Source organism: Electrona antarctica, assembly GCF_951216825.1.
Source record: "Electrona antarctica genome assembly, chromosome: 16".
Taxonomy (NCBI): Eukaryota; Metazoa; Chordata; class Actinopteri; order Myctophiformes; family Myctophidae; genus Electrona; species Electrona antarctica.
Genome location: NC_136797.1, coordinates 6573027 through 6600523, shown reverse-complemented (window position 1 = coordinate 6600523; position 27497 = coordinate 6573027). Strand labels below are relative to the sequence as shown.

The following is a 27497-nucleotide window of genomic DNA, read 5'->3' as shown; positions in this document are numbered from 1 at the left end:
CAATCGTCACTCTGCGGATAGTGCCACTGCTCTGCTGTTCAACCGAAAATAATCAAAATTCAGGTCATCATTTAGGTTTGCCAGGAAACGCACCTAAATACGCATGATGTATTTTTGTGCTGGTTTATTGCTAGTGAACAGAAGTGATATAAATCACCCTGATTATTTGAATTTAAAATTCATTTATTTTTATTATAACATTTTGATTGGCCTAATAATTTGTTTTTATTTTATAACACTTCATTTTACATTTGATCATTTTTAAGTATTTGTTTTGAATATTTTATGTTCTCATTGTTTTGCTACTTTATTGCATTGACACTTCAGGGGAAATAAACTGTTAAAATCTGCCAACTGTGTGCCTTGCCATATCACTTGATTATGTTTGGTCGTAGTAGGTTACATACTACTCTCACTGACAGGGGTGTGACAGTGAGACAATTGAAATATGAAAAGCATGTTATATAAGCGTTCTGCTAGTGCTTGTAGCACATGTATTTTGTGAGATCATCAATACATGCCTTCTTTCATAATGTTGGTGCATTGGCTTAAATTACTTTGTGGGTTGGGGTTGAGCAAATGCAAAAAAGATCAGTGCCTACTAACTATTTTGAGTCAGTTCTGAGGTTTCAATACCAGTTGTATTGCCTGTCACTGCTTTTAGCCTTGTTAACCACTGACTCACTTCAACCCGATTATTGTCCCATATTCTGTCCCAAATCAAAAGTAGAATATCTGCAAGCCAACAGTTTCGAGCGTGTAAATATTCTACTATTTTTGGAATTTGAATCCAGAAGAGAGCAACCAGTCCCCATAGTGGTTGAATCCAGAAGAGAGCAACCAGTCCCCATAGCAGTGGTTTTCAAAGTGGGGTCCAGGCGCTTTCACTACACTTTAGTTTTTAAAATGTCCAATACTTTATATGTTTACTCCACTACTACATCTCAGAGGCAAATTGTATTTTTGTATTCTTTTTTATTGCAGATTGAAAAGGCCCTCAGCTCTGAACTCGGTAGAATCTGCACCTGGCTCGATGATAACTAACTTTCACTACACCTGGATAAACTGAATCCATTCTCTTTGGATCGAATAGTAATCTCAGCAATATAATGGGTAAATGGTAAATGGTGCCTTTATCCAAGGCGCTTTACAGAGATTGTGCATTACATTCACCCATTCACACACACTTCATACACCGATGGCAGCGGAAACCATGCAAGGCACCAACTAGCACATCGGGAGCAATTAGGGGTTCAGTGTCTTGCTCAAGGACACTTCGACAGTAAATCTGGGGGAGCCCGGGTTCGAACTGGCAACCTTGCGGTTACCATCCAGGCACTATACCCCTGAGCCACCGCCGCCTATAAGTGACAATATTATCACAAGAAAATATGAAATTACCTACCTAGGCTCCATCCTGGGGGAAATACCCTAGGATCCCTCAAATACAAAAAATCAACTCAAATACAAAAATACCTTGAAGACCCAGGAGCCCTCAAATACACGGTTTCTTCGACTATAGTATGCACCATATGGTACCACACAGCACATCAAAGGCCATTAAAACAAGGCTCCAGACATCCCAAAACAAATGTGGCCTTACTCTCAGAACCCACCTCACCCCTGCCCATTTTGATAGGCTGGAATGGCTCAGGGTTGACGACAGAGTACAGGATTGAAGAGAGGGAGAAAGATCATGGCTGACCCCTCCCACCCTGGCCACGGCCTCCTCACCCTGCTCCCCTCTGGGAGACGGTTGCGGCTGCCGAAGGCTACAAAAGTCCGCCACAGACTGAGCTTTTTCCCCTCAGCCGCCAGGCTGCTAAATGACTCTGGTTTCCCTCCCACCCCGGCCCCCTAGGGAGTGTCACCGGACATGTTTGCACTATGCTCCATAAACTCTGCACTTTATATTTATACTTCCTGCACAGTGTTGCATTTGTGTTGTTGTTATTTTTGTTATATGTGAAAAAAGGAATAAGGAATGCACACACAGGAATTGAAGTCCACACCCACAACACCAGAGGGAGTGCAACGAACCATGTACAACCCAGATTCGGCACAAACAAGGGACTAAATTATTTTCGCTCCTATGCCACCAAAATGTGGAACGCCCTACCAACTGTCATTAAGACATGCGAATCCCTTGACTCTTTCAAAACCGCTCTCAAAGGGCACCTATGGACGGCTGCAATTCGAAACTGGCCCCTGTAAAATCGGAATCCCTCAAACACGAACGCAAGGACAACACAAGAGACGGTCGCGGCCACACAGCCAACTCAAGGTATGGCCACTGAGCCGAATTGGGGACCCAACACAAGGACAACACAAGAGACGGTCACGGCCACACAGCCAACTCAAGGTACGGCCACGGAGCCGACTTGGGGACCCAACACAAGGACAACACAAGAGACGGTCACGGCCACACAGCCAACTCAAGGTACGGCCACGGAGCCGACTTGGGGACCCAACGCAGCTCCTCCAAGGAAAACAAACAAATTAACGGAGCTGAATGTGAATCCCCCCCACCGCCCACCCCTTTTTTTCCCCCTCACTGTATATGTTTCTTTTCCCTTTTTACCTCCTTTATGATGAATTCCTGTTCTGTCTGTAGAAGTGTCTATTTGTACGTCTCTAAATGTTTTGATGATTTGAACATGGTGGACCCTATTGGAAACAAGTGTAATGCTTAATTGGGTCGTCCACTCACAGTTAACAGCCTTTGTATTGAGTTTGTGCTTGAAATGTACTGTAATTCTGCAAACTGTTAATAAATTCTTCAATCAATCAATCAAAACACGCTAATGTCAAAACAAATTCCTATGTGTTTTACACAATGGCAAATAAAGGCATCTGAATCTGAAGCAACTTGCAATGGGTCACTACACCACTAAGATACCCATGTACTGTATGTATGTATACCCGTCAAAATACTTCCTTAATGTCAACAAAGTCCAGAGGGAGTTCAACAAACCACATGCAAACCCAGATTCATTCAGCTCAAACAAGGGGTTAAATTAATTTCCTTCCTATGCCACTAAAATGTGGAACGCCCTACCATCAGCCTTTAAGAAATGTGAAACCCTAGACTCCTTCAAAACCCCCCTCCCATGTAAAAAAAAAAAAAAGGTCCCCCCTACTTGTCCATACTGTACATGTTTTTCCCTTTTTTCCCTTTCTTTAACTGTATATGATGATTTCCCTTTTTTCATAGAAGTGTATATTTGAGCCTTTTCTGGTTTTAATCCTGGTAGCAGTTTTTGTATGGACCTGTATACCCAATGCCATTCTACACACTGTGAATTAAAATTTCAAGGTCAAGTACTTACATGGGAAGTCTTTGAATTTGGTCCAAGAGAGAACTGGGTGGTCAGTAAATGGTAAATGGTGCATTTATATAGCGCCTTTATCCAAGGCGCTTTACATAGATTGTGCATTACATTCACCCATTCACACACACATTCATACACCGATTGCGGCGGAAGCCATGCAAGGTACCAACCAGCACATCGGGAGCAATTTTGGGGTTCAGTGTCTTGCCCAAGGACACTTCGACATGTAGACAGGAGGAGCCGGGATTCGAACCGCCGACCCATGGATCATTGGACGACCTGCTCTACCTCTTGAGCCACAGTCGCCCCATATTGAGCCACAGTCGCCCCTAGTCAGTGGGACAGATGTAGCCATTTCATAACGTGGCATGGAGGACACAAACTGTAAGCACAAATCTGGCAAAGAAGAAGAAAGAACAGAGAGGGTGAGTGTGCCACAAATAGGCCTACAGAAATCTGACATTAGAATATATTTGATTGGGAAGATTGACTCCACAAACAAATATTTTAGAATAGTTGTAGCCTATAGGCTATAAGCTCTTATAATTAATACCATCTTACCCATGACCCAGCAACATTTTAATATACCGGTATGTGATACTATATACCGTACAAGAGACTAACTATGACACTTTAAAAAAAGAATCTGAGATCTGAGCGGTGATGGTCTTCATCAGGAAGACCATACAATCAAAACATCTCTTATTTTGAGGGGCGCAAATACCCTCCTATATTCAGCTATAGTCTAGTGTAGATTCTTGTCCTAACACAAACATTAAATGCCATTGACAATGAAGGGAAAATGCATATGTGGACGAGCAAATTGTCTATTTTTTGTTTTACGTCAAGTCTACATTCCCACTTTCAAGACATTTTTAATCTCATGTGAGCACCCACGGTTGTGTTTTCTGTCTGCAAAAAAGAAAAACTATGACACATTACTATTGTAATTTATTGGGCCATTTCACTTAGATGGATTTATTTACTATATTGTGGAAAAGTCTAATTTGACCAGATTTAAATTAAGCACTGTGTGCAATGATAAAATGACCCAGTGCCAGAGCAGCCAGACACATAGCGTGGATACACTCACGCCTCCTCATAGAGGCGTGAGTGTGTAGCCCTATAGGCCTATGTGTCTGGTAAAGCCAGGCCTGCTTGCACGAGATTCAGTCAACAATGGACTTGATGCATGCAGCATGAATGTAAATAAAGATGCCTGCATCTTGTCCACAATGGAGCAGATTGGTGGCTTTAACATAACCTCCTCTAAGTGGATGCAAGAATATAGACGGCTTTGCTCTGATAAATTCACCAATTAACACCCAAGTGTGGGATTAGAGTGCTTTTACATGCTGTTATGACAACTGAGACTAAAGATTTTACATTTTACAAATTGATATTATTGCAGCTGTATATTCTTTTATAACAAAGTTACTGCATTCTACTCTGGCCAAACTAACTGACAGGTCCTTTTTGGTGTTAATCAATAAAGTATCCTTAATCCAAGTGGCAGATGCCAAAAATAGTTTTTATATTTAAATGATATATATTTTGATGGGCATCAGGGCATGTCATGTCTACCTGCAGGCTGCACAGCCTTTGTGAGCTAGCACTTTTTTATGGAGATATACATAGGAACATATGTGCGTATAGTTACGGCCGGGGACACATTAGATGATGCACTCATGCAGTGTTACGTTCATAACAGACCCCTGTGAACAGACCACGCTGAAAGGATACACGCCTGCCCTGTCTCATCTATATTATTCAATTACAGTACTCATAGAGTCTGGTGTCAGAAGTCACAGTGACAGTCGGAGCCAGTTAGAAGGGCGCTGGTTAAGAGCAGAAACGGGCGTTTGTTCAGTAAGTCCAAGTCGGCGTTGCTAAGCTAACTAGCAGAGTAGAAATTAGTATCAGTGAGAGCTACCGAGTTGTGGAGACTGAGTTCTATTGAAGACAGCATACAGCGCTAGTACACTGGCACCCCAACAATAGATACCTGTGCCGCCCTCCGTGTCCATTCTCTCCCATTAGGCATGAAAATGTATGGCTTTGTCATCATGGAGCAGGTAGAGTAGAAAAGGTGCACAGAGAGGAGCATTGAGTACTCATGAGTACTACACTACATGATGGCACCACCAGCTAGGAAGAGATCCACCATGAAGACGCTACAGGAGAACCCAGCGCCAGGAGGACCTGCCGAGGCGGCACAGGACAGCACCAGCAGCGCTGCACGTGAACAAAAGCAGATGGCTGATGCAAGACGAGTTTTGACGGCCATCCTATCCTCTGTCAGGTTTCTTTCATGCCAGGGTCCGGGAATTTCCATTACCGGAGAATCAGAAGATGATGGTGACAATTTGAGCCCGTTTCTAGAAATGATTGCCGCGGGTATCCCAGAGCTGCAAGCATGGCTGGACAGTAAGGACAGTGAATGGGTTTCTCCTGACATCCTTAACGAAATTACAGAAATGATGGCTGATGATGTGCTGAGAATACTTCTTGAAGAGGTACGGTCTGCTGAGCATTTCTCTGTGATCATAGAGGAGGTAGATGACATTGACTGGTTCAAGAACAAATTGTCTGTCTGTATTCGTTTTGTGACCGAACAGCTGGAGACGGAGGAACTTTTTGTTGGCTTTCAGCAGACATCAGAAACAACAGCAGACATACTGTTTCAGCTGTTAAAAGACATCTTGATGAGATTCTCACTGCCAATCAGTAAATGCAGAGGACAATGTTATGACCACGTTGCGGATCCCTCTTGGATCCAAACCGGTCTACAAGCCCGCGTGCAGGAACTGGAGCCCCGAGTACTGTACATGCACTGCACCGCACAGGTTCTGAATTTAGTTGTTCGGGACGTCCATCGTGACTACCGCTGCCGCGATGCGTGCAGTATTTTGGGAGTTGTTTGTGACTTAAAGACAGTTATGACACTGACCAAAGATTCGCCAGACCGACCTGCCTGGTTTGAGGAGTACCAAGGCAAAGACACACCTTCTTTGAGACCCCTGTTCCGCACACAGACGACCATGGACACGGCCTTGTTACAATCCATTTCTTCCAACTTCAGTGAGCTAATGGATTTTCTCGAGGACCTGTCTTTTAAATTTAAAGAAGACAGAGGTGACGCAGGATATAAAGCCTGTGGTCTGGTTTCGCAACTGATGGAGTTTAGCACATTTTTCTCGTTGCAACTCATGCTCAAAACGTTCTCACACATGGACACGGTCAATGCCGAACTCCAAGACCACCCCTTGCAGTTTCGGAAAGCTGGACAGATGGTGGACACCCTCAGAGAAGACATCATGTCTCTTCGTGAAGGATTTCAACCATTTTGGGAAAGCACTACTGCAGCAGCAAATGACCTGAACTTGGGGAGCCCCGCTTTGCCCCATATACCAAGAACGATTCGCCAAAAATTGGAAGATGGAGGTGCTCCTCCACACACCTTCCAAACACCAGAAGAAATGTACAGACACAAATACATGGAGGTCATCGACACAGCATCAGCATCCCTGAACTGCAGATTGAGTGCTTCTGTATTCAAACACATGCAAGATGTCGAGGACTTTGTGGTCGGAAAGGGCGATTGCAAACGCATAGTGCAGTTCTATGGGAACGATTTTGATGAAGTCAGGTTGACACTGCATCGCGACATGTGCATGGACATGGCAACGCGAAAAGGAGTTGGCCTGTCCACTTTTCACGACGTAGTTGAGTTCTTGAAAGGCGACCAGGGAGGCTACTTAAGATCTACGTTACCAGAGATCACAAAACTAGTGAAACAAGTGCTGACTATCCCTGTAACTGTAACATCATGCAGCTCAGAAAAGTCCATTGCAGGTCTAGAGAGACTCAGAGAGTATCTGCAATCATTATCCAGAATGAGGCTAAAAAGACCCAATCACCTTGCTCTGTTAAACTGTCACACGGATGTGACATGGGAGCTGGACCTGGATGTCATAGCCAATAAGTTCATCAATCGCACAGCTGCAAGACGGAAAACCTTCCTCGTAAAGAAGATGTGAACGGTAAGTGAATAAGTACTGCATGTATGTACTACTTGTATGCTTTGTTCACGTGTCTTTGTCTTATAGGCTATAATTCACTGTATATTAGCAATAGCGTTTGTATCAGAACCATGGAGCACTCTTTGTTTGCGATAATGTGAGATCGATAGAAAATACAAAAAAAGGTCAAGTCAGTTCTGATGTGTTCTGTCAACACCCTTTCATGGTTGTAATATTTTCTTTCTTTCCATTTTCTTTCTTCATTTTTTTTTAGCAATCCATGATGCAGATAGCAGCACAGACTCGAGGGAGCGAAGGCACATGCAGTCAACGAGAGAGAGAGAGACAACTAACAAGGTGACCACACATTGTCACGAAAAGGGACAATGCCAAGTGCTGTACATGTCCCATCAAGAGTGCACACTCGTGGGGTGGTGTATGGATACAAACTAGGCCTACAGACTTCAGTTACTTAAGAAAATTAATTGAGTTAAAACCATGGTTAAATTGCATTTTTTTTTATTGTGGAATTTTGAGTGTCCTAATCATTTGTTGTTGTTTTTTTATAACACTTGATTCATTTTATATTTGTTTCTTTTGTGAGATCATCAATAAATGCCTTCTTTCATAATGCCGGTGCAATGACTTTAATTTATTACTTTGGGTTGGGGTTGAGCAAAAGCAAAACAAAAAAAGCCTAACTATGAGTCAGTTCCTAGGTTTAAATACCAGTTGTATTGCTGGTCACTGCTTTTAGCCATGTTAACCACTCACTTCAACCCGATTATTGTCCCATATTCTGGGGCAAACATTACGTGAAAATGGCAGATCTGCAAATCTCTGCATTGCAATGATTTGCATCGCAATACACTGAAGTTAACACTCAGTGTTATTGCAATGTGTCAGGCTAGTGTGACCTTTTTTGGCAATGCCATTAGACCTGACGTCGAAATTAAAAAAAATGGCTTCTAAATTCTGACAGTTTTCTGTCAGAATTTTCTGTTTCTATTATCAGTGGTGCTCAATATTCCATGTCAAGGACCCCAGAAACTATATGTAATTGGCCACCGACCTCCATCTGAAAATATGTTGTTCCAGGGACCCCCTCAGAAGCAAAGATTTGAGTTAAAAACGCTCACTCTGAAAGAATTTATATTCAAAGATGTGCGCCACATTTTCACGTTTCTTCAAAAATAGCAGATCTGCTATTTTTCAATAGCTAAAGGTATAACATGGGGGTCTCATGAGGGTATCTCTAGAGTCTAGAGATACCCTCATGAGACCCCCATGTTATATCTAGAGTCTAGACCAGTGGTTTTTCAAACAGTGGTCCAGGGACCACCAGTGGTCCTTGAGGAGGTTCCAGGTGGTCCCCAGCTAAATGATGGATTGTTATTAGATCTTTAACTCTTTCAAAAACATTTAACCAAATGGACCTGTCAATTAATGTTAAACATCTGCATTACTTAAGTACATTTAAAATAAGTCTAAATGGTAAATGGTGCATTTATATAGCGCCTTTATCCAAGGCGCTTTACATAGATTGTGCATTACATTCACCCATTCACACACACATTCATACACCGATTGCAGCGGAAGCCATGCAAGGTACCAACCAGCACATCAGGAGCAATTTGGGGTTCAGTGTCTTGCCAAAGGACACTTCGACATGTAGACAGGAGGAGCCGGGATTCGAACCGCCGACCCATGGATCATTGGACGACCTGCTCTACCTCTTGAGCCACAGTCTACACAATTAGAGAATGTAGAAGAATTATTTTGATCAATGTTTGTTTGCCTATGGTACCACATCAATACAGCATGGAAATGTGTACATATTCTTAAGTTTTGGGTCTGCAAGGCTAAATCTCATCAAATCTGTGGCTCAAATGCAGAATAACATGAAAATGGTTGAAAACCACTGCTCTAGAGTAGACAATATAGACCCCTGTGGGACTCCAATCAAAGGAGGGTATCCAGACAATAATATAGACCCTGGTGGACTCCAGTCAACATGTGTAAGCCTGGGTTTAGTCTAGTCTGGTTCATGAGATATTGGTCTGCTACTGTACTTCTGTCTCCACTAGATGGCAGCAGAGTCCTTTATGACAGGTTGTAGCAGTGTATATATACAGTTAAACATTGTATTCAGTCAGCTGTGATGATTATAGGCTGGATTTCAGAAAATGTGCTTATTTGAAGTGCTAAAATATGACTAAACGAAATGAAAATTTATTCAGAAGACGAAACTAAATCAAAATGGGCTGTCAAAATGAACACTGGTAGATTCCTCCTTTTATTACTCTTTTTTTTATCACTAAGCTCTTTTTCTTTCTTTCTTTCTTTAGAAGAAATGTACCAACATAGCAATACTTTGAGGTCATTTTTTCTGCAAAAAACGGACATTGCTATTACAATTTCTCCGGGGTTGGGACATTTTAGCTTAGATTGACTGTATTTAGACTGTATTTAGGCTACTATATTGTGGAAAAGTCTAATTTTACCAGATTGTAATTAAGCACTTACATTTTTAAGTGGCAGCGGTGGCCGAACGGATTGCGGAGCGGTCTTGATACCGGAAGGTCGCCAGTTCGAATCAGCGGTCCGACACGTTAAAATTACCACCGCTGAAGTGCCCTTGAACAAGGCATTGAACCACTACGATGAAATGTTCTATGAGCAGGGCCTGGCTGGAAACAAGTTCTTGAGCTTAGCCCAGATACCCTGGGTAAATATAGTAATCATTTCATTTCAAGTATTCAAAACAAAAGTGCATGCAATTATTAGAGTTAAAAACAAGTTTGTTTTTAACTCTAATAATTGGTGCATTTTCTGAAGGTGTATATGCTCAATGATTTGCCATACAAGTTATATATCGGGAGGAGACAAGCATGTCTATAAGGTCATCAAGGTACTTGATGAACTTGAATGATAATCTCCAGGAAGGTGTTTCTGCACCCATGTGCTGGGATCTCAGCGGGATCTTACGTAGGTAGAATATGTGTCATGCATTCACTGTGTAACTCAATGTTGTGGTCATATATCACCGTCATACAGACCTGAGATTTCTGCTAGTTCCTCTCTGGCAAGTCTTTACATGACCAGGACCTGACAAAGATTACTTTAATTTGTACTTTGCACCTTAATAAAAAGGCAATACATTCAATCAGTGTGTTATATGTTTTTCTTGTATGACGATGAAAGTTTTCTATCATTAAATATCTTTAAAATGAGGGGATAACTGCTATGGGTCAAGTACTTACATGGGTAATCTTTTAAATTGTTCCAAAGGGGAACTGGGTTGGTCAGTGCAGAAAAAATAAAAGGAAAAAGAACAGAGCTGTAAGCCGTAGCCTACCACAAATACAGAAATCTGACATTAGAATACATTTGATTGGGAAGATATAGACTCCACAAATACCAAATAGTTGTATATAAACTCTTATAATTAATGCCATTTTACCCAGACCCTGCACTGTTTGTAAAAAGTGTGTTCGACTAACTTCATGAAGGCAAACTTTAATATACCGGTATGTGATCATATATATACTGTAAGGCCTACTGTAACTGTACAATGGACTAATAAAAACACAGACACTTAAAAAAAAAAAGAGGGAAAATAATCTGAGATCCGAGCGGTTACAGTCTTCATCAGGAAGACCATGCAATCAAAACATGTTGGCTTTTATAGAATTAAATTGGTTTCAACTTTATTTCCTATCCTCCACATTTTTGGAGTGCTCAGATCTCTTATTTTTTAATTCTACATTCCCACTGACTGCTATTACAACTGAGTCTAAAGATTTTAAATGGATATAATTGCCACTGTATGTTTTTTCTTTTACATCAAGGAATTATCTAGGAAGTGTTTCTCCCTGTATTGAACTTATACGGATGGGTCCAAATCTTTGGATGTATTCTGCATTAAGATTCATCACTGGATAGTTATGAGACACACATTATTAGCAAAAACGTTTTATATAATGTTGTAATGCTACTGTAGTACTGACGTTTGTGTCATATATATTACATTCTAACTCTGGACAAAAATGTACTCTTCCTCTTTTTTCCTCCTATATATTGCAGTAGGCCTATGGGTTTGAGCTGACAGGCCCTTTTTTGGCGTCAATCAATAAAGTAGGCTATCATTAATTAAAGTGGCAGATGCCAAAATAGTGTTATAGTTTTATAGTATTTATTATTATTATTATTATTTTTAGGGGCATGTCGGCCTTTGTGATCTACTAACACTTTTTGTGGAGATAGGAACCTATGTGCGTATAGTTACGGGGGACACATTATGTGATGCACTCATGCGGTGTTACGTTCATAACAGTTGTAAACAAGTAAACCACGCTGGAAGGATACACGCCCGTCTCTCATATTATTATATTGCAGTACTCATAGTCTATGAGTCATAGAGCCTGTTACATGGCAGTACTCTACTCGTAGAGCCTGTTACATGGTGTCAACCAGAAGTCACAGTGACAGTCGGAGCCAGTTCAGAAAGGCGTTTGTTAGCAGCAGAAACGGACGTTTGTTCAGACAGTAAGTCCAAGTCGGCGTAAAGTCGGCGTTGCTAAGCTAACTAGCAGAAACTAGTAGCAGTGAGAGCTACCGAGTTGTATAGAGACGGAGTTATATTGAAGACAGCACTAGTGGAGCCCGATTTACACTTTGTGGCCACAAAGTTTGTGGCACAAAGTTTGTGGCACCCCTAACCGAGCCATCAGGGTCCAAGTACCCCCCCCCCCCCCGACAACAATAGATACCTGTGCCGCCCGTCCATTGGCTCCGTGTCCTCATGGGGCAGGTAGAGTAGAAAAGGTGCACAGAGAGGAGCATTGAGCACTCATCAGTACTACACTACATGATGGCACTACCAGCTAGGAAGAGATCCACCATGAAGACTCTACAGGAGAACCCAGCGCCAGGAGGACCTGCCGAGGCGGAACAGGACAGCACCAGCAGCGCTGCACGTGAACAAAAGCAGATGGCTGATGCAAGACGAGTTTTGACGGCCATCCTATCCTCTGTCAGGTTTCTTTCATGCCAGGGTCCGGGAATTTCCATTACCGGAGAATCAGAAGATTATTTGAGCCCGTTTCTAGAAATGATTGCGGCGGATATCCCAGAGCTGCAAGCATGGCTGGACAGTAAGGACAGTGAATGGGTTTCTCCTGACATCCTTAACGAAATGACAGAAATTTTGGCTGATGATGTGCTGAGAATACTTCTTGAAGAGGTACGGTCTGCTGAGCATTTCTCTGTGATCATAGAGGAGGTAGATGACATTGACTGGTTCAAGAACAAATTGTCTGTCTGTATTCGTTTTGTGACCGAACAGCTGGAGACGGAGGAACTTTTTGTTGGCTTTCAGCAGACATCAGAAACAACAGCAGACACACTGTTTCAGCTGTTAAAAGACATCTTGATGAGATTCTCACTGCCAATCAGTAAATGCAGAGGACTGTTAGAATGTTATGACCACGTTGCGGATCCCTCTTGGATCCAAACCGGTCTTAAAGCCCGCGTGCAGGAACTGGAGCCCCGAGCACTGTACATGCACTGCACCGCACAGGTTCTGAATTTAGTTGTTCGGGACGTCCATCGTGACTACCGCTGCCGCGATGCGTGCAGTATTTTGGGAGTTGTTTGTGACTTAAAGACAGTTATGACACTGACCAAAGATTCGCCAGACCGACCTGCCTGGTTTGAGGAGTACCAAGGCAAAGACACACCTTCTTTGAGACCCCTGTTCCGCACACAGACGCCCATGGACACGGCCTTGTTACAATCCATTTCTTCCAACTTCAGTGAGCTAATGGATTTTCTCGAGGACCTGTCTTTTAAATTTAAAGAAGACAGAGGTGACGCAGGATATAAAGCCTGTGGTCTGGTTTCGCAACTGATGGAGTTTAGCACATTTTTCTCGTTGCAACTCATGCTCAAAACGTTCTCACACATGGACACGGTCAATGCCGAACTCCAAGACCACCCCTTGCAGTTTCGGAAAGCTGGACAGATGGTGGACACCCTCAGAGAAGACATCATGTCTCTTCGTGAAGGATTTCAACCATTTTGGGAAAGCACTACTGCAGCAGCAAATGACCTGAACTTGGGGAGCCCCGCTTTGCCCCATATACCAAGAACGATTCGCCAAAAAATGGAAGATGGAGGTGCTCCTCCACACACCTTCCAAACACCAGAAGAAATGTACAGACACAAATACATGGAGGTCATCGACACAGCATCAGCATCCCTGAACTGCAGATTGAGTGCTTCTGTATTCAAACACATGCAAGATGTCGAGGACTTTGTGGTCGGAAAGGGCGATTGCAAACGCATAGTGCAGTTCTATGGGAATGATTTTGATGAAGTCAGGTTGACACTGCATCGCGACATGTGCATGGACATGGCAACGCGAAAAGGACTTTGCCTGTCCACTTTTCACAACGTAGTTGAGTTCTTGAAAGGCGACCAGGGAGGCTACTTAAGATCTACGTTACCAGAGATCACAAAACTAGTGAAACAAGTGCTGACTATCCCTGTAACTGTAACATCATGCAGCTCAGAAAAGTCCATTGCAGGTCTAGAGAGACTCAGAGAGTATCTGCAATCATTATCCAGAATGAGGCTAAAAAGACCCAATCACCATGCTCTGTTAAACTGTCACAAGGATGTGACATGGGAGCTGGACCTGGATGTCATAGCCAATAAGTTCATCAATCGCACAGCTGCAAGACGGAAAACCTTCCTCGTAAAGAAGATGTGAATAGTAGTAAGTGAATAAGTACTGCATGTATGTACTACTTGTATGCTTTGTTCACGTGTCTTTGTCTTATAGGCTATAATGTACTGTATATTAGCAATAGCGTTTGTATCAGAACCATGGAGCACACTTTGTTGTTTGTGATAATGTGAGATGGATAGAGACAAAAAAAAGTCAAGTCAGTTCTGATGTGTTCTGTCAACACCCTTTCATGGTTGTAATATTTTCTCTTTCTTTCCATTTTCTTTCTTCATTTTTTTTTTAGTAATGCATGATGCAGATAGCAGCACCGACTCGAGGGAGTGAAGGCACATGCAGTCAACGAGAGAGAGAGACACAACTAACAAGGTGACCACACATTGTCACGGAAAGGGACAATGCCAAGTTCTGTACATTTCCCATCAAGAGTGCACACTCGTGGGGTGGTGTATGGATACAAACTAGGCCTACAGACTTCAGTTACTTAAGAAAAGAATCACCAACGACTCACAATCATCATCACTCTGCCAGCAGTGCCACCTTAGCTCGGCTGTGGAAACTAAAACAGGAAACACACCTGTAGCAAACCACCATTTGGGGCTACAAGTCTAAATTAAATGTACATGATGTATTTTTGTGCTGGTTTACTGCTAGTAAAAATAAGTGATATAAATCACCCTGATTATTTGGTTGTCGGATGGGATGGGCCACATGGGGTATCAGGGAGGGGTGATTAATATGACAGTCTGCTACTGGGGTGTTCAGGAGCTGTCACTGTCTCCAAGTGTTTTTTGTAATTATATTGAGTTATACCCATGGTTAAATTGTATTTTGATTTTATTATAGAATGTTGTTTTTATTTCACAACACTTGGTTCATTTTACATTTGATCATTTGAAGTATTTGTTTCTTTTGTGAGATCATCAATAAATGCCTTCTTTCATAATGTCGGTGCAATGACTTTAATTAATTACTTTGTGGGTTGGAGTTGTGCAAAAGCCAAAAAAGAAAAAGCCTACTAACTATTATGAGTCAATTCCGAGGTTTCAATACCAGTTGAATTGCCTGTCACTGCTTTTAGCCTTGTTAACCAACCACTCACTTCAACCCGATTATTGTCCCATATTCTGGGGCAAACATTACATGAAAATGGCAGATCTGCAAATCTCTGTATTGCAATGATTTGCATCGCAATACACTGAAGTTAACAGTGTAATTGCAATGTGTCACAGGCTAGTGTGACTAAGTGTGGCTTCTAAATTCTGACAGTTTTCTGAAATACCTATGTTTCTATTATCAGTGGTGCTCAATATTCCATGTCAAGGACCCCAGAAAATATATGTAATTGGCCACCGACCCCCATCTGAAAATATGTTGTTCCAGGGACCCCCTCAGAAGGAAATATTTGAGTTAAAAACGCTCGCTCTGAAAGAATATATATTCAAAGATGTGCGCCACATTTTCATGTTCCTTCAAAAATAGCAGATCTGCTATTTTTCAATAGCTAAAGGTATAACATGAGGGTATCTCTAGACCAGTGGTTTTCAAACAGTGGTCCAGGGACCACCAGTGGTCCTTGAGGAGGTTCCAGGTAGTCCCCAGCTAAATGATGGAGAGTTATTAGATCTTTAACTCTTTCAAAAAAATGTAACCAAATGGACCTGTCAATTATTGTTAAACATCTGCATTACTTAAGTACATTTATAAGAAGTCTACACAATTAGAGAATGTAGAAGAATTATTATTCTGATCAACGTTTGCCTATGTTATCTCTCCTAATGGTACCAACATCAGCATGGAAATGTGTACATATTCTTTAGTTTTGGGTCTGCAAGGCTAAACCTCATCAAATCTGTGGCTCAAATGCAGAATAACAAAGGGTTAAACTACTGCTCTAGAGTAGACAATATAGACCCCTGTGGGACTCCAGTCAAAGGAGGGTATCCAGACAATAATAATATAGACCCTGGTGGCCGTGGGACTCCAGTCAACTGTGTAAGCCAGGGTTTAGTCTAGGTTAATGAGATATTGGTCTGCTACTGTACTTCTGTCTCCACTAGATGGAAGCAGAGTCCTTTATGACAGGTTGTAGCAGTGTATATATACAGTTAAACATTGTATTCAGTCAGCTGTGATGACTATAGGCTGGATTTCAGAAAATGTGCTTATTTGAAGTGCTAAAATATGACTAAACGAAATGAAAATGTATTCAGAAGATGAAACTAAATCAAAATGGGCTGTCAAAATGAACACTGGTAGATTCCTCCTTTTATTACTCTTTTTTTTTCTCACTAAGCTCTTTTTCTTTCTTTCTTTCTTTAGAAGAAATGTACCAACATAGCAATACTTTGAGGTCATTTCTTCTGCAAAAAACAGACATTGCTATTACAATTTCTCCGGGGTTGGGACATTTTAGCTTAGATTGACTGTATTTAGACTGTAGACTGTATTTAGGCTACTATATTGTGGAAAAGTCTAATTTTACCAGATTGAAGTTAAGCACTTACATTTTTAAGTTCTACATGATACTGAAGTATTCAAAACAAAAGTGCATGCAATTATTAGTTAAAAACAAGTTTTTGTTTTTAACTCTAATAATTGGTGCATTTTCTGAAGGTGTATATGCTCAATGATTTACCATACAAGTTATATATCGGGAGGAGACAGCATGTCTGTCAGGGCATCAAGGTACTTGATGAACTTGAATGATAATCTCCAGGAAGGTGTTTCTGCACCCATGTGCTGGGATCTCAGCGGGATCTTACGTAGGTAGAATATGTGTCATGCATTCACTGTGTAACTCAATGCTGTGGTCATATCACCGTCATACAGACATGAGATTTCTGCTAGTTCCTCTGGCAAGTCTTTACATGACCAGGACCTGACAAAGATTACTTTAATTTGTACTTTGCACCTTAATAAAAAGGCAATACATTCAATCAGTGTGTTAAAATGAGGGGATAACTGCTATGGGTCAAGTACTTACATGGGTAATCTTTGAAATTGGTCCAAAGGGGAACTGGGTTGGTCAGTGGGACAGATTTAGCAATTTCATAACTTGGCATATGGAGGACACAAACTGTAAGCACAAATCTGGCAAAAAATAAAAGGAAAAAGAACAGAGCTGTAAGCCGTAGCCTACCACAAATACAGAAATCTGACATTAGAATACATTTGATTGGGAAGATATAGACTCCACAAATACCAAATAGTTGTATATAAACTTATAATTAATGCCATTTTACCCAGACCCTGCACTGTTTGTAAAAAGTGTGTTCGACTAACTTCATGAAGGCAAACTTTAATATACCGGTATGTGATCATATATATATATATATACTGTATATAGGCCTACTGTAACTGTACAATGGACTAATAAAAACACTGAGACACTTAAAAGAAAGAGGGAAAAGAATCTGAGATCCGAGCGGTTACAGTCTTCATCAGGAAGACCATGCAATCAAAACATGTTGGCTTTTATAGAATTAAATTTGTTTCAACTTTATTTCCTATCCTCCACATTTTTGGAGTGCTCAGATCTCTTATTTTTTGAGTGGTGTAAACCACTCCTACAACTGGCTTTGTTAGTCTGTCTGTCTGTGCTCAAAAAATGAGCATGGTTGCTACGGTCACCCAGTTCACACGGGTGTGATTTCATTACGTCAGACATTACGTCAGACCACAGCTGATCAGTCTATATAAGACCTTACACCACTCAGTTCACACGGGTGTGATTTTTTCTTTTACATCAAGGAATTATCTAGGAAGTGTTTCTCCCTGTATTGAACTTATACGGATGGGTCCAAATCTTTGGATGTATTCTGCATTAAGATTCATCCCTGGATAGTTATGAGACACACATGATTAGCAAAAACGTTTTATATAACGTTGTAATGCTACTGTAGTACTGACGTTTGTGTCATATATATTGCATTCTAACTCTGGACAAAAATGTACTCTTCCTCTTTTTTCCTCCTATATATTGCAGTAGGCCTATGGGTTTGAGCTGACAGGCCCTTTTTTGGCGTCAATCAATAAAGTAGGCTATCATTAATTAAAGTGGCAGATGCCAAAATAGTGTTATAGTTTTATAGTATTTATTATTATTATTTTTAGGGGCATGTCAGCCTTTGTGATCTACTAACACTTTTTGTGGAGATAGGAACCTATGTGCGTATAGTTACGGGGGACACATTATGTGATGCACTCATGCGGTGTTACGTTCATAACAGTTGTAAACAAGTAAACCACGCTGGAAGGATACACGCCCGTCTCTCATATTATTATATTGCAGTACTCATAGTCTATGAGTCATAGAGCCTGTTACATGGCAGTACTCTACTCATAGAGCCTGTTACATGGTGTCAACCAGAAGTCACAGTGACAGTCGGAGCCAGTTCAGAAAGACGTTTGTTAGCAGCAGAAACGGACGTTTGTTCAGACAGTAAGTCCAAGTCGGCGTAAAGTCGGCGTTGCTAAGCTAACTAGCAGAAACTAGTAGCAGTGAGAGCTACCGAGTTGTATAGAGACTGAGTTATATTGAAGACAGCACTAGTGGAGCCCGATTTACACTTTGTGCCACAAAGTTTGTGGCCACAAAGTTTGTGGCACAAAGTTTGTGGCACCCCTAACCGAGCCATCAGGGTCCAAGTACCCCCCCCCCCCCCGACAACAATAGATACCTGTGCCGCCCGTCCATTGGCTCCGTGTCCTCATGGGGCAGGTAGAGTAGAAAAGGTGCACAGAGAGGAGCATTGAGCACTCATCAGTACCACACTACATGATGGCACCACCAGCTAAGAAGAGCAACACCATGAAGACGCTACAGGAGAACCCAGCGCCAGGAGGACCTGCCGAGGCGGTACAGGACAGCACCAGCAGCGCTGCAGGTGAACAAAAGCAGATGACCGATGCAAGACGAGTTTTAACGGCCATCCTACACACTCTAAAGTTCATTTCAGGCCAGGGAATTTCCATTACCAAAGAATCAGAAGATTACTATGAAGATGGTGACATCGACGGTGACAATTTCAGCCCGGTCCTAGAATTGCTTGCAACATATACCCCAGAGCTGCGAGCATGGCTGGACCATAAGGACAGTGAATGGGTTTCTCCTGACATCCTTAACGAAATGACAGAAATGATGGCTGATGATGTGCTGAGAGTACTTCTTGAAGAGGTACGGTCTGCTGAGCATTTCTCTGTGATCATGGAGGAGGTAGATGACCCTGACTGGAGAAAAGTGTCCGTCTGTATTCGTTTTGTGACCGAAAAGCTGGAGACGGAGGAACGTTTTGTTGGATTTCAGCGGACATCAGGAAGAACAGCAGACTCGTTCTTCCAGCTGTTAAAAGACGTCTTGACGAGATTCTCACTGCCAATCAGTAAATGCAGAGGACAATGTTATGACGGCCAAGTTACAGATCTCTCTGGCATCCAAACCGGTCTACAAGCCCGCGTGCAGGAACTGGAGCCCCGAGCACTGTACACGCACTGCGCCGCACAGGTTCTGGATTTAGCTGTTTACGACGTCGCCTATAGCATCCTTGAGTACTTGTGCTTCATGGGAGTTGTTCGTGACATGAAGGCAGTTATAACACTGACCAAAGATTCATCAGACCGACCCGCCTGGTTTGAGGATTACCAAGGCGAAGACGCACCTTCTGTGAGACCCCTGTTTCGCACACACCACACAACCATGGACACGGCCTTGTTACAATCCATGTCTTCCAACTACAGTGACCTAATGGATTTTCTCGAGGACGTGTCAGGTCGCGCAGCATGTAAAGCCAGAGGTCTGCTTTCGCAACTGGAGGAGTTTTGCACATTTTTCTCGTTGCAACTCCTGCTCAAAACATTCTCACGCATGGACACGGTCAATGCCGAACTCCAAGACCACCCCTTGCAGTTTCAGAAAGCTGGACAGATGGTGGACACCCTCAGAGAAGACATCATGTCTCTTCGTGAAGGATTTCAACCATTTTGGGAGAGCACTACTGCAGCAGCAAATGACCTGAACTTGGAGAGCCCAGCTGTGCCAAAGTTTCCCCGCCGATTGGAAGATGGAGCTGCTCCTGCACACACCGTCCAACACCAGAAGAAATGTACAGACAGCAATACGTTGATGTCATCGACACAGCATCAGCATCCCTGAACTGCAGATTGAGTGCTTCTGTATTCAAACACATGCAAGATGTCGAGGACTTTGTGGTCGGAAAAGGCGATTGCAAACGCATAGTGCAGTTCTATGGGAATGAGTTTGATGAAGTCAGGTTGACACTGCATCGTGACATGTGCATGGACATGGCAACGCGAAAAGGAGTTGGCCTGTCCACTTTTCACGACGTAGTTGAGTTCTTGAAAGGCGACATGGGAGACTACTTCAGATCTACGTTACCAGAGATCACAAAACTAGTGAAACAAGCGCTGACTGTCCCTGTAACTGTGACATCATGCAGCTCAGAAAGGTCTATTTTCGGCCTAGAGAGACTCAGAGAGTATCTGCAGTCATTATCCAGAATGAGGCGAGAAAGACCCAATCACCTTGCTCTGTTAAGATGCCACTGCGATGTGACACACAAGCTGGACATGGATGTCATAGCCAATAAGTTCATCAATCGCACAGCTGCAAGACAGAACACCTTCCTCATAAAGAATGTGAATAGTAGTAAGTGAAATACAAATCTTTTTTGACTGCATGTACTAAGTACTTGTATGCTTTGTTCACGTGTCTGTCTTTTTTTAGGCTATAATTTACTGTATATTAGCAATAGCGTTTGTATCGAAAAGACAAAAAAGTCAGTCAGTTCTGGTGTGTTCTGTCAACACCCTTTCATGGTTGTAATATTTTTTCTTTCTTTCCATTTTTTTAGTAATCCATGATGCAGATAGCAACACCGACTCGAGGGTGTGAAGGCACATGCAGTCAACAAGAGAGAGAGAGAGTGACAACTAACAAGGTGACCACACATTGTCACGAAAAGGGACAATACCAATTGTCCCATCAAGAGAGCACACTCGTGGGGTGGTGTATGGATACAAACTAGGCCTACAGTTACTTAAGAAAAGAATCACCAACGATTCACAATCATCAGTCATCGCTCTGCTGTGGAACCTAAAAGAGTCCAAATGGGCTTCAGGACAGGTCATTATATAGGTTTGCCAGGAAACACCTGTAGCAAACCACCATTTGGGGCTACAAGTCTAACTTTATTATGCACTCTTATAGCAGCTACATTCAAAAATGTTTTCCTTAGTCTTTCTACAGCTATAACACAGATGACAGTGTCAGATAGGCCTACGTAATTGTCACAACGTGTCGGAATACTTAATGTACATGATGTATTTTTGTGTTTTTTTGCTTGTGAACAGAAGTGGTACAAATTACCCTGATTATTTGGTTGTCTGGTGGGAGTGGCCGTGGGGTATCGGGGAGGGCTGATTAATGTGACAGCACATCTACTGGGGTGTTCAGGAGCTGTCACTGTTTCCAGGTGTTATTTTGTAATTATATTGAGTTAAACTTAAAACCATGGTTAAATTGCATTTTTTTCTATTATAGAATTTTGATTGTCCTAATCATTTGTTTTTTATTTTATAATACTTGATTCATTTTACATTTGATCATTCGAAGTATTTGTTTTGAATATGTTTTATGTTCAGATATGATATCCGATGGTATCCTTTGTTTTGTTGCATTGACACTTGGGGGAATTTAACTGTTAAAATCTGCCAACTGTGTGCCTTGCCATATCACTTGATTATGGTCATAGTAGGTTACATTATCCTCACCTGAAACAGGGGTGTGACAGTGAGATATGTTTTCCTCTACAATTGAAATATGCAAAGCATGTTATATAAGCGTTCTGCTAGTGCCTGTAGCACATATATTTTGTGAGATCAATAAATGCCTTCTTTCATAATGTTGGTGCGATGGCTTTAATTAATTTGTGGGTTGGGGTTGAGCACCCACAGGCAAAAGCAAAACAAATCAATGCCACTGCCTACTAACTATATGATTCAGTACAGAGGTTTCAATACCAGTTTTAATGCCTGTCACTTTTTAGCCTTGTTGAAGTCAACCCTATTATTGTCCCATATTCTGGGGCAAACATGTGAAAATGGCAGATCTACAATGTCTGACTCTGTATTACAATGATTTGAAAAAAAAGGGGAAAAAAAGTTCTAATGCCTTTTTAAATGACCTAAAAGGAGGTCCAATGCACCTCTGTGTAGTTCAAGTAGAAAAATCAATACTTAATTAATTAAAAAAAATATTGAATCCATCAAAAACCAACGCTGTTGACCTACGCCAGGGCCCAGGCTGCCTACCACAAATACAGAAATCTGACATTAGAATATATTTGATTGGGAAGATTGACTCCACAAACACCAAATATGTTAGGATGGTTGTATATAAACTCTTATAATTAATGCCATTTTACCCAGCCCCTGCAATGTTTGTAAAAAGTGTGTTCGACTAACTCCATGAAGGCAAAACTTTAATATACCGGTATGTGATCATATATATATATATACTGTATATAGCCTACTGTAACTGTACAATGGACTAATAAAAACACTGTATCGACACTTAAAAAAAAGAGGACAAAAAATATATCTGAGCGGTTACGGTCTTCATCAGGAAGACCATGCAATCAAAACATGTTGGCTTTTATAGAATTACATTTCTTTCAACTTTATTTCCTCTCCTCCACATTTTTGGAGTGCTCAGATCTCTTCTTGTTTAATTCTACATTCCCACTGACTGCTATTACAACTGAGTCTAAAGATTTTAAATTTTAAATGGATATAATTGCCACTGTATGTTTGTTCTTTTACATCAAGGAATTATCTAGGAAGTGTTTCTCCCTGTATTGAACTTATTTAAGGGTGGGTCAAAATCTTTGGATGTATTCCGCATTAAGATTCATCACTGGATAGTTATGAGACTGATAGGCCTTTATGAGACACTGTAGACACACATGATTAGCAAAAAAAACTCAGCTATTTTCTGTAATGGGAAATAGACGGGGGAATGGAATTTGTAGGGTATTGTTTTATATAACTTTGTAATGCTACTGTAGGGGCATGTCATGTTAACCTGTACAGCCTTTGTGATCTACTAGCACTTTTTGTGAAGATAGGAACCTATGTGCGTATAGTTACGGGGGACACATTATGTGATGCACTCATGCGGTGTTACGTTCATAACAGTTATAAACCACGCTGGAAGGATACCCCGCCCGTCTCATATATTATTATATTACAGTACTCAGTCATAGAGCCTGTTACATGGTGTCAATCAGAACAGAAGTCACAGTGATAGTCGGAGCCAGTTCAGAAGGACGTTTGTTCAGACAGTAAGTCCAAGTCGGCGTTGCTAAGCCAACTAGCAGAAACTAGTAACAGTGAGAGCTACCGAGTTGTGTAGAGACGGAGTTATATTGAAGACAGCACTAGTGGAGCCCGTTTACACTTTGTGGCACCCCTAACCGAGCCATCAGGGTCCAAGTACCCCCCCCCCCCCCACCCCCACCCCCACCGACAACAATAGATACCTGTGCCGCCCGTCCATTGGCTCCGTGTCCTCATGGGGCAGGTTGAGTAGAAAAGGTGCACAGAGAGGACTAGGAGCATTGAGCACTCATCAGTACTACACTACATGATGGCAGCACCACCAGCTAAGGAGAGCTCCACCATGAAGACGCTACAGGAGAACCCAGCGCCTGGAGGACCTGCCGAGGCGGTACAGGACAGCACCAGCAGCGCTGCAGGTGAACAAAAGCAGATGACTGATGCAAGACGAGTTTTGATGGCCATCCTACACGGTCTTCAGTTCCTTTCAGGCCAGGGAATTTCCATTACCAGAGAACCAGAAGATGACACTGAATATGGTGACGGTGACAATTTCAGCCCGTTCCTAGAATTGTTTGCAAAATATACCCCAGAGCTGCGAGCATGGCTGGACCGTAAGGACAGTGAATGGGTTGCTCCTGACATCCTTAACGAAATGACAGAAATGATGGCTGATGATGTGCTGAGAGTACTTCTTGAAGAGGTACGGTCTGCTGAGCATTTCTCTGTGATCATGGAGGAGGTAGATGACCCTGACTGGAGAAAAGTGTCTGTCTGTATTCGTTTTGTGACCGAAAAGCTGGAGACGGAGGAACGTTTTGTTGGATTTCAGCGGACATCAGGAACAACAGCAGACACATTCTTCCAGCTGTTAAAAGACGTCTTGATGAGATTCTCGCTGCCAATCGGTAAATGCAGAGGACAGTGTTACGCTTACGGCGGCTACCTTTCGGATCTCTCTGGTATCCAAACCGGTCTACAAGCCCGCGCGCAGGAACTGGAGCCCCGAGCACTGTACACGCACTGCGCCGCACAGGTTCTGGATTTAGCTGTTCACGACGTCACCCATAGCAGCCTTGAGTACTGTAGATTCATGACAGTTGTTCGTGACATGAAGGCAGTTATAACACTGACCAAAGATTTGCCAGACCGACCAGCCTGGTTTGCGGAGTACCAAAGCGAAGACAAGCCTTCTGTGAGACCCCTGTTCCGCACACACCACACAACCATGGACACGGCCTTGTTACAATCCATTTCTTCCAACTACAGTGACCTAATGGATTATCTTGAGGACCTGTCTTATAAAGAAGATGGAGGTAATGCAGGATATAAAGCCGGTGGTCTGCTTTCGCAACTGGAGGAGTTTAGCACGTTTTTCTCGTTGCAACTCATGCTCAAAACGTTCTCACGCATGGACACGGTCAATGCCGAACTCCAAAACCACCCCTTGCAGTTTCATAAAGCTGGACAGATGGTGGACACACTCAGAGAATACATCATGTCTCTTTGTGAAGGATTTCAACCATTTTGGGAAAGCACTACTGCAGCAGCAAATGACCTGAACTTGGAGAGCCCAGCTGTGCCAAAGTTTCCCCGTCGATTGAAAGATGGAGCTGCTCCTCCACACACCGTCCAAACACCAGAAGAAATGTACAGACAGCAATACGTTGATGTCATCGACACAGCATCTGCATCCCTGAACTGCAGATTGAGTGCTTCTGTATTCAAACACATGCAAGATGTCGAGGACTTTGTGGTCGGAAAGGGCGATTGCAAACGCATAGTGCAGTTCTATGGGAACGATTTTGATGAAGTCAGGCTGACACTGCATCGTGACATGTGCATGGACATGGCAACGCGAAAAGGAGTTGGCCTGTCCACTTTTCACGACGTAGTTGAGTTCTTGAAAGGCGACATGGGAGACTACTTCAGATCTACGTTACCAGAGATCACAAAACTAGTGAAACAAGTGCTGACTGTCCCTGTAACTGTGACATCATGCAGCTCAGAAAGGTCCATTTCAGGCCTAGAGAGACTTGGAGAGTATCTGCAATCATTAGCCAGAATGAGGCGAGAAAGACCCAATCACCTTGCTCTGTTAAACTGTCACTGTGATTTGACAAGGGAGCTGGACCTGGATGTCATAGCCAATAAGTTCATCAATCGCACAGCTGCAAGACAGAACACCTTCCTCATAAAGATGTGAATGGTAAGTGAAATACAAATGTTTTTTACTGCATGTACTCGTAAGCTTTGTTCACGTGTCTTTGTCTTATAGGCTATAATTTACTGTATATTAGCAATAGCGTTTGTATCGAAAAGACAAAAAAAGTCAGTCAGTTCTGATGTGTTCTGTCAACACCCTTTCATGGTTGTAATATTTCTTCTTACTTTCCATTTTCTTTCTTCATTTTTTTTTAGTAATCCATGATGCAGATAGCAGCACCGACTCGAGGGAGCGAAGGCACATGCAGTCAACGAGAGAGAGAGTGAGAGAGAGAGAGAGAGACAGACACAACTAACAAGGTGACCACACATTGTCACGAAAAGAGACAATGCCAACTGCTGTACATGTCCCATCAAGAGTGCACACTCGTGGGGTGGTGTGGGGTGTCTTCTGCTTTGGCAATGTAAACGTATGTTTTCTCATGCCAATAAAGCCCTTTGAATTGAATTGTATGGATACAAACTAGGCCTACAGACTTCAGCTACTTAAGAAAATAATCACCAACGATTCATAATCATCATTCATCACTCTGCCAGCAGTGCCACCTTAGCTCTGCTGTGGAACCTAAAAGTCAAAATGGGCTTCAGGTCATTTAGGTTTGCCAGGAAACACACCTGTAGCAAACCACCATTTGGGGCTACAAGTCTAACTTTATTATGCACTGTTATAGCAGCTACATTCAAAAACGTTTTCCTTAGTCTTTTTACGGCGATAACACCGATGACAGTGTCAGATAGGCCTACGTAATTGTCACAACGTGTCGGATTACTTAATGTACATGATGTATTTTTGTGTTGGTTTATTGCTAGTGAACAGAAGTGGTATATAAATGACCCTGATTATTTGGTTGTCTGGTGGGAGTGGCCGTGGGGTATCGGGGAGGGCTGATTAATGTGACAGCACATCTACTGGGGTGTTCAGGAGCTGTCACTGTTTCCAGGTGTTATTTTGTAATTATATTGAGTTAAACCCATGGTTAAATTGCATTTTTTTGTTGCATTTTTTTGTGATTGTCCTAATCATTTGTTTATTTTATTTTATAACACTTGATTCATTTTACATTTGAAGTATTTGTTTTGAATATTTTATGTTCAGATATGATATCTGATGGTATCCTTTGTTTTGTTACTTTATTGCATTGAATTTAACTGTTAACTGCCAACTGTGTGCCTTGCCATTATGTTTGGTCGTCGTAGTAGGTTACATTATCCTCCCCTGAGACGGGTGTGACAGTGAGATATGTTTTCCTCTACAATTGAAATATGCAAAGCATGTTATATAAGCGTTCTGCTAGTGCCTGTAGCACATATCTTTTGTGAGATCATCAATAAATGCCCTCTTTCATAATGTTGGTGCAATGGCTTTAATTCATTTCTGGGTTGGGGTTGAGCACCAACCAGGCAAAAACAAATCAGTGCCTACTAACTATATGATTCAGTACAGAGGTTTCAATACCAGTTTTATTGCCTGTCACTTTTTAGCCTTGTTGAAGTCAACCCTATTATTGGCCCATATTCTGGGGCAAACGTGAAAATGGCAGATCTACAATTTCTGTATTACAATGATTTGGAAAAAAAAGTTCTAATGCCTTTTTAAATTACCTAAAAGGAGGTCCAATGCAGCTCTGTGTTCAGTTCAAGTAGAAAAAATATTAATTCATTAACTAAAACAAATATTTATTCCATCAAAAAGCAAGGGTAACCAACGCTGTTGACCTACAGCAGGGGTGCTCACACCCTGGCATGGGTGCTCACACCCTGGCAGGGCCCAGTGGTGCCCACACCCTGGCAGGGCCCAGGGGTGCCCAC

General features: G+C 42.1%; 2 protein-coding genes and 1 long non-coding RNA gene across 3 annotated transcripts; all 3 read left to right on the top strand.

The window, feature by feature from the left end:
* The first annotated feature begins 5006 nt into the window (after nt 1-5006).
* On the top strand, nt 5007-7985 carry LOC306939236. Its single transcript, XR_013791858.1, has 2 exons — nt 5007-7375; nt 7629-7985. It is a non-coding gene; the product is annotated as an uncharacterized lncRNA (long non-coding RNA).
* A 10493-nt stretch (nt 7986-18478) lies between these two features.
* Nucleotides 18479-21194, top strand: LOC306939884 (zinc finger MYM-type protein 1-like). Its single transcript, XM_079524671.1, has 3 exons — nt 18479-18549; nt 18784-20772; nt 20978-21194. Exon 2 carries the CDS (start codon nt 18886-18888, stop codon nt 20257-20259), a length of 1374 nt encoding a protein of 457 aa, XP_079380797.1. The 5' UTR covers nt 18479-18549; nt 18784-18885; the 3' UTR covers nt 20260-20772; nt 20978-21194.
* Nucleotides 18540-27007, top strand: LOC306939883 (zinc finger MYM-type protein 1-like). Its single transcript, XM_079524670.1, has 3 exons — nt 18540-18680; nt 23573-25671; nt 25884-27007. Exon 2 carries the CDS (start codon nt 23770-23772, stop codon nt 25666-25668), a length of 1899 nt encoding a protein of 632 aa, XP_079380796.1. The 5' UTR covers nt 18540-18680; nt 23573-23769; the 3' UTR covers nt 25669-25671; nt 25884-27007.
* The last annotated feature ends 490 nt before the right edge of the window (nt 27008-27497 follow it).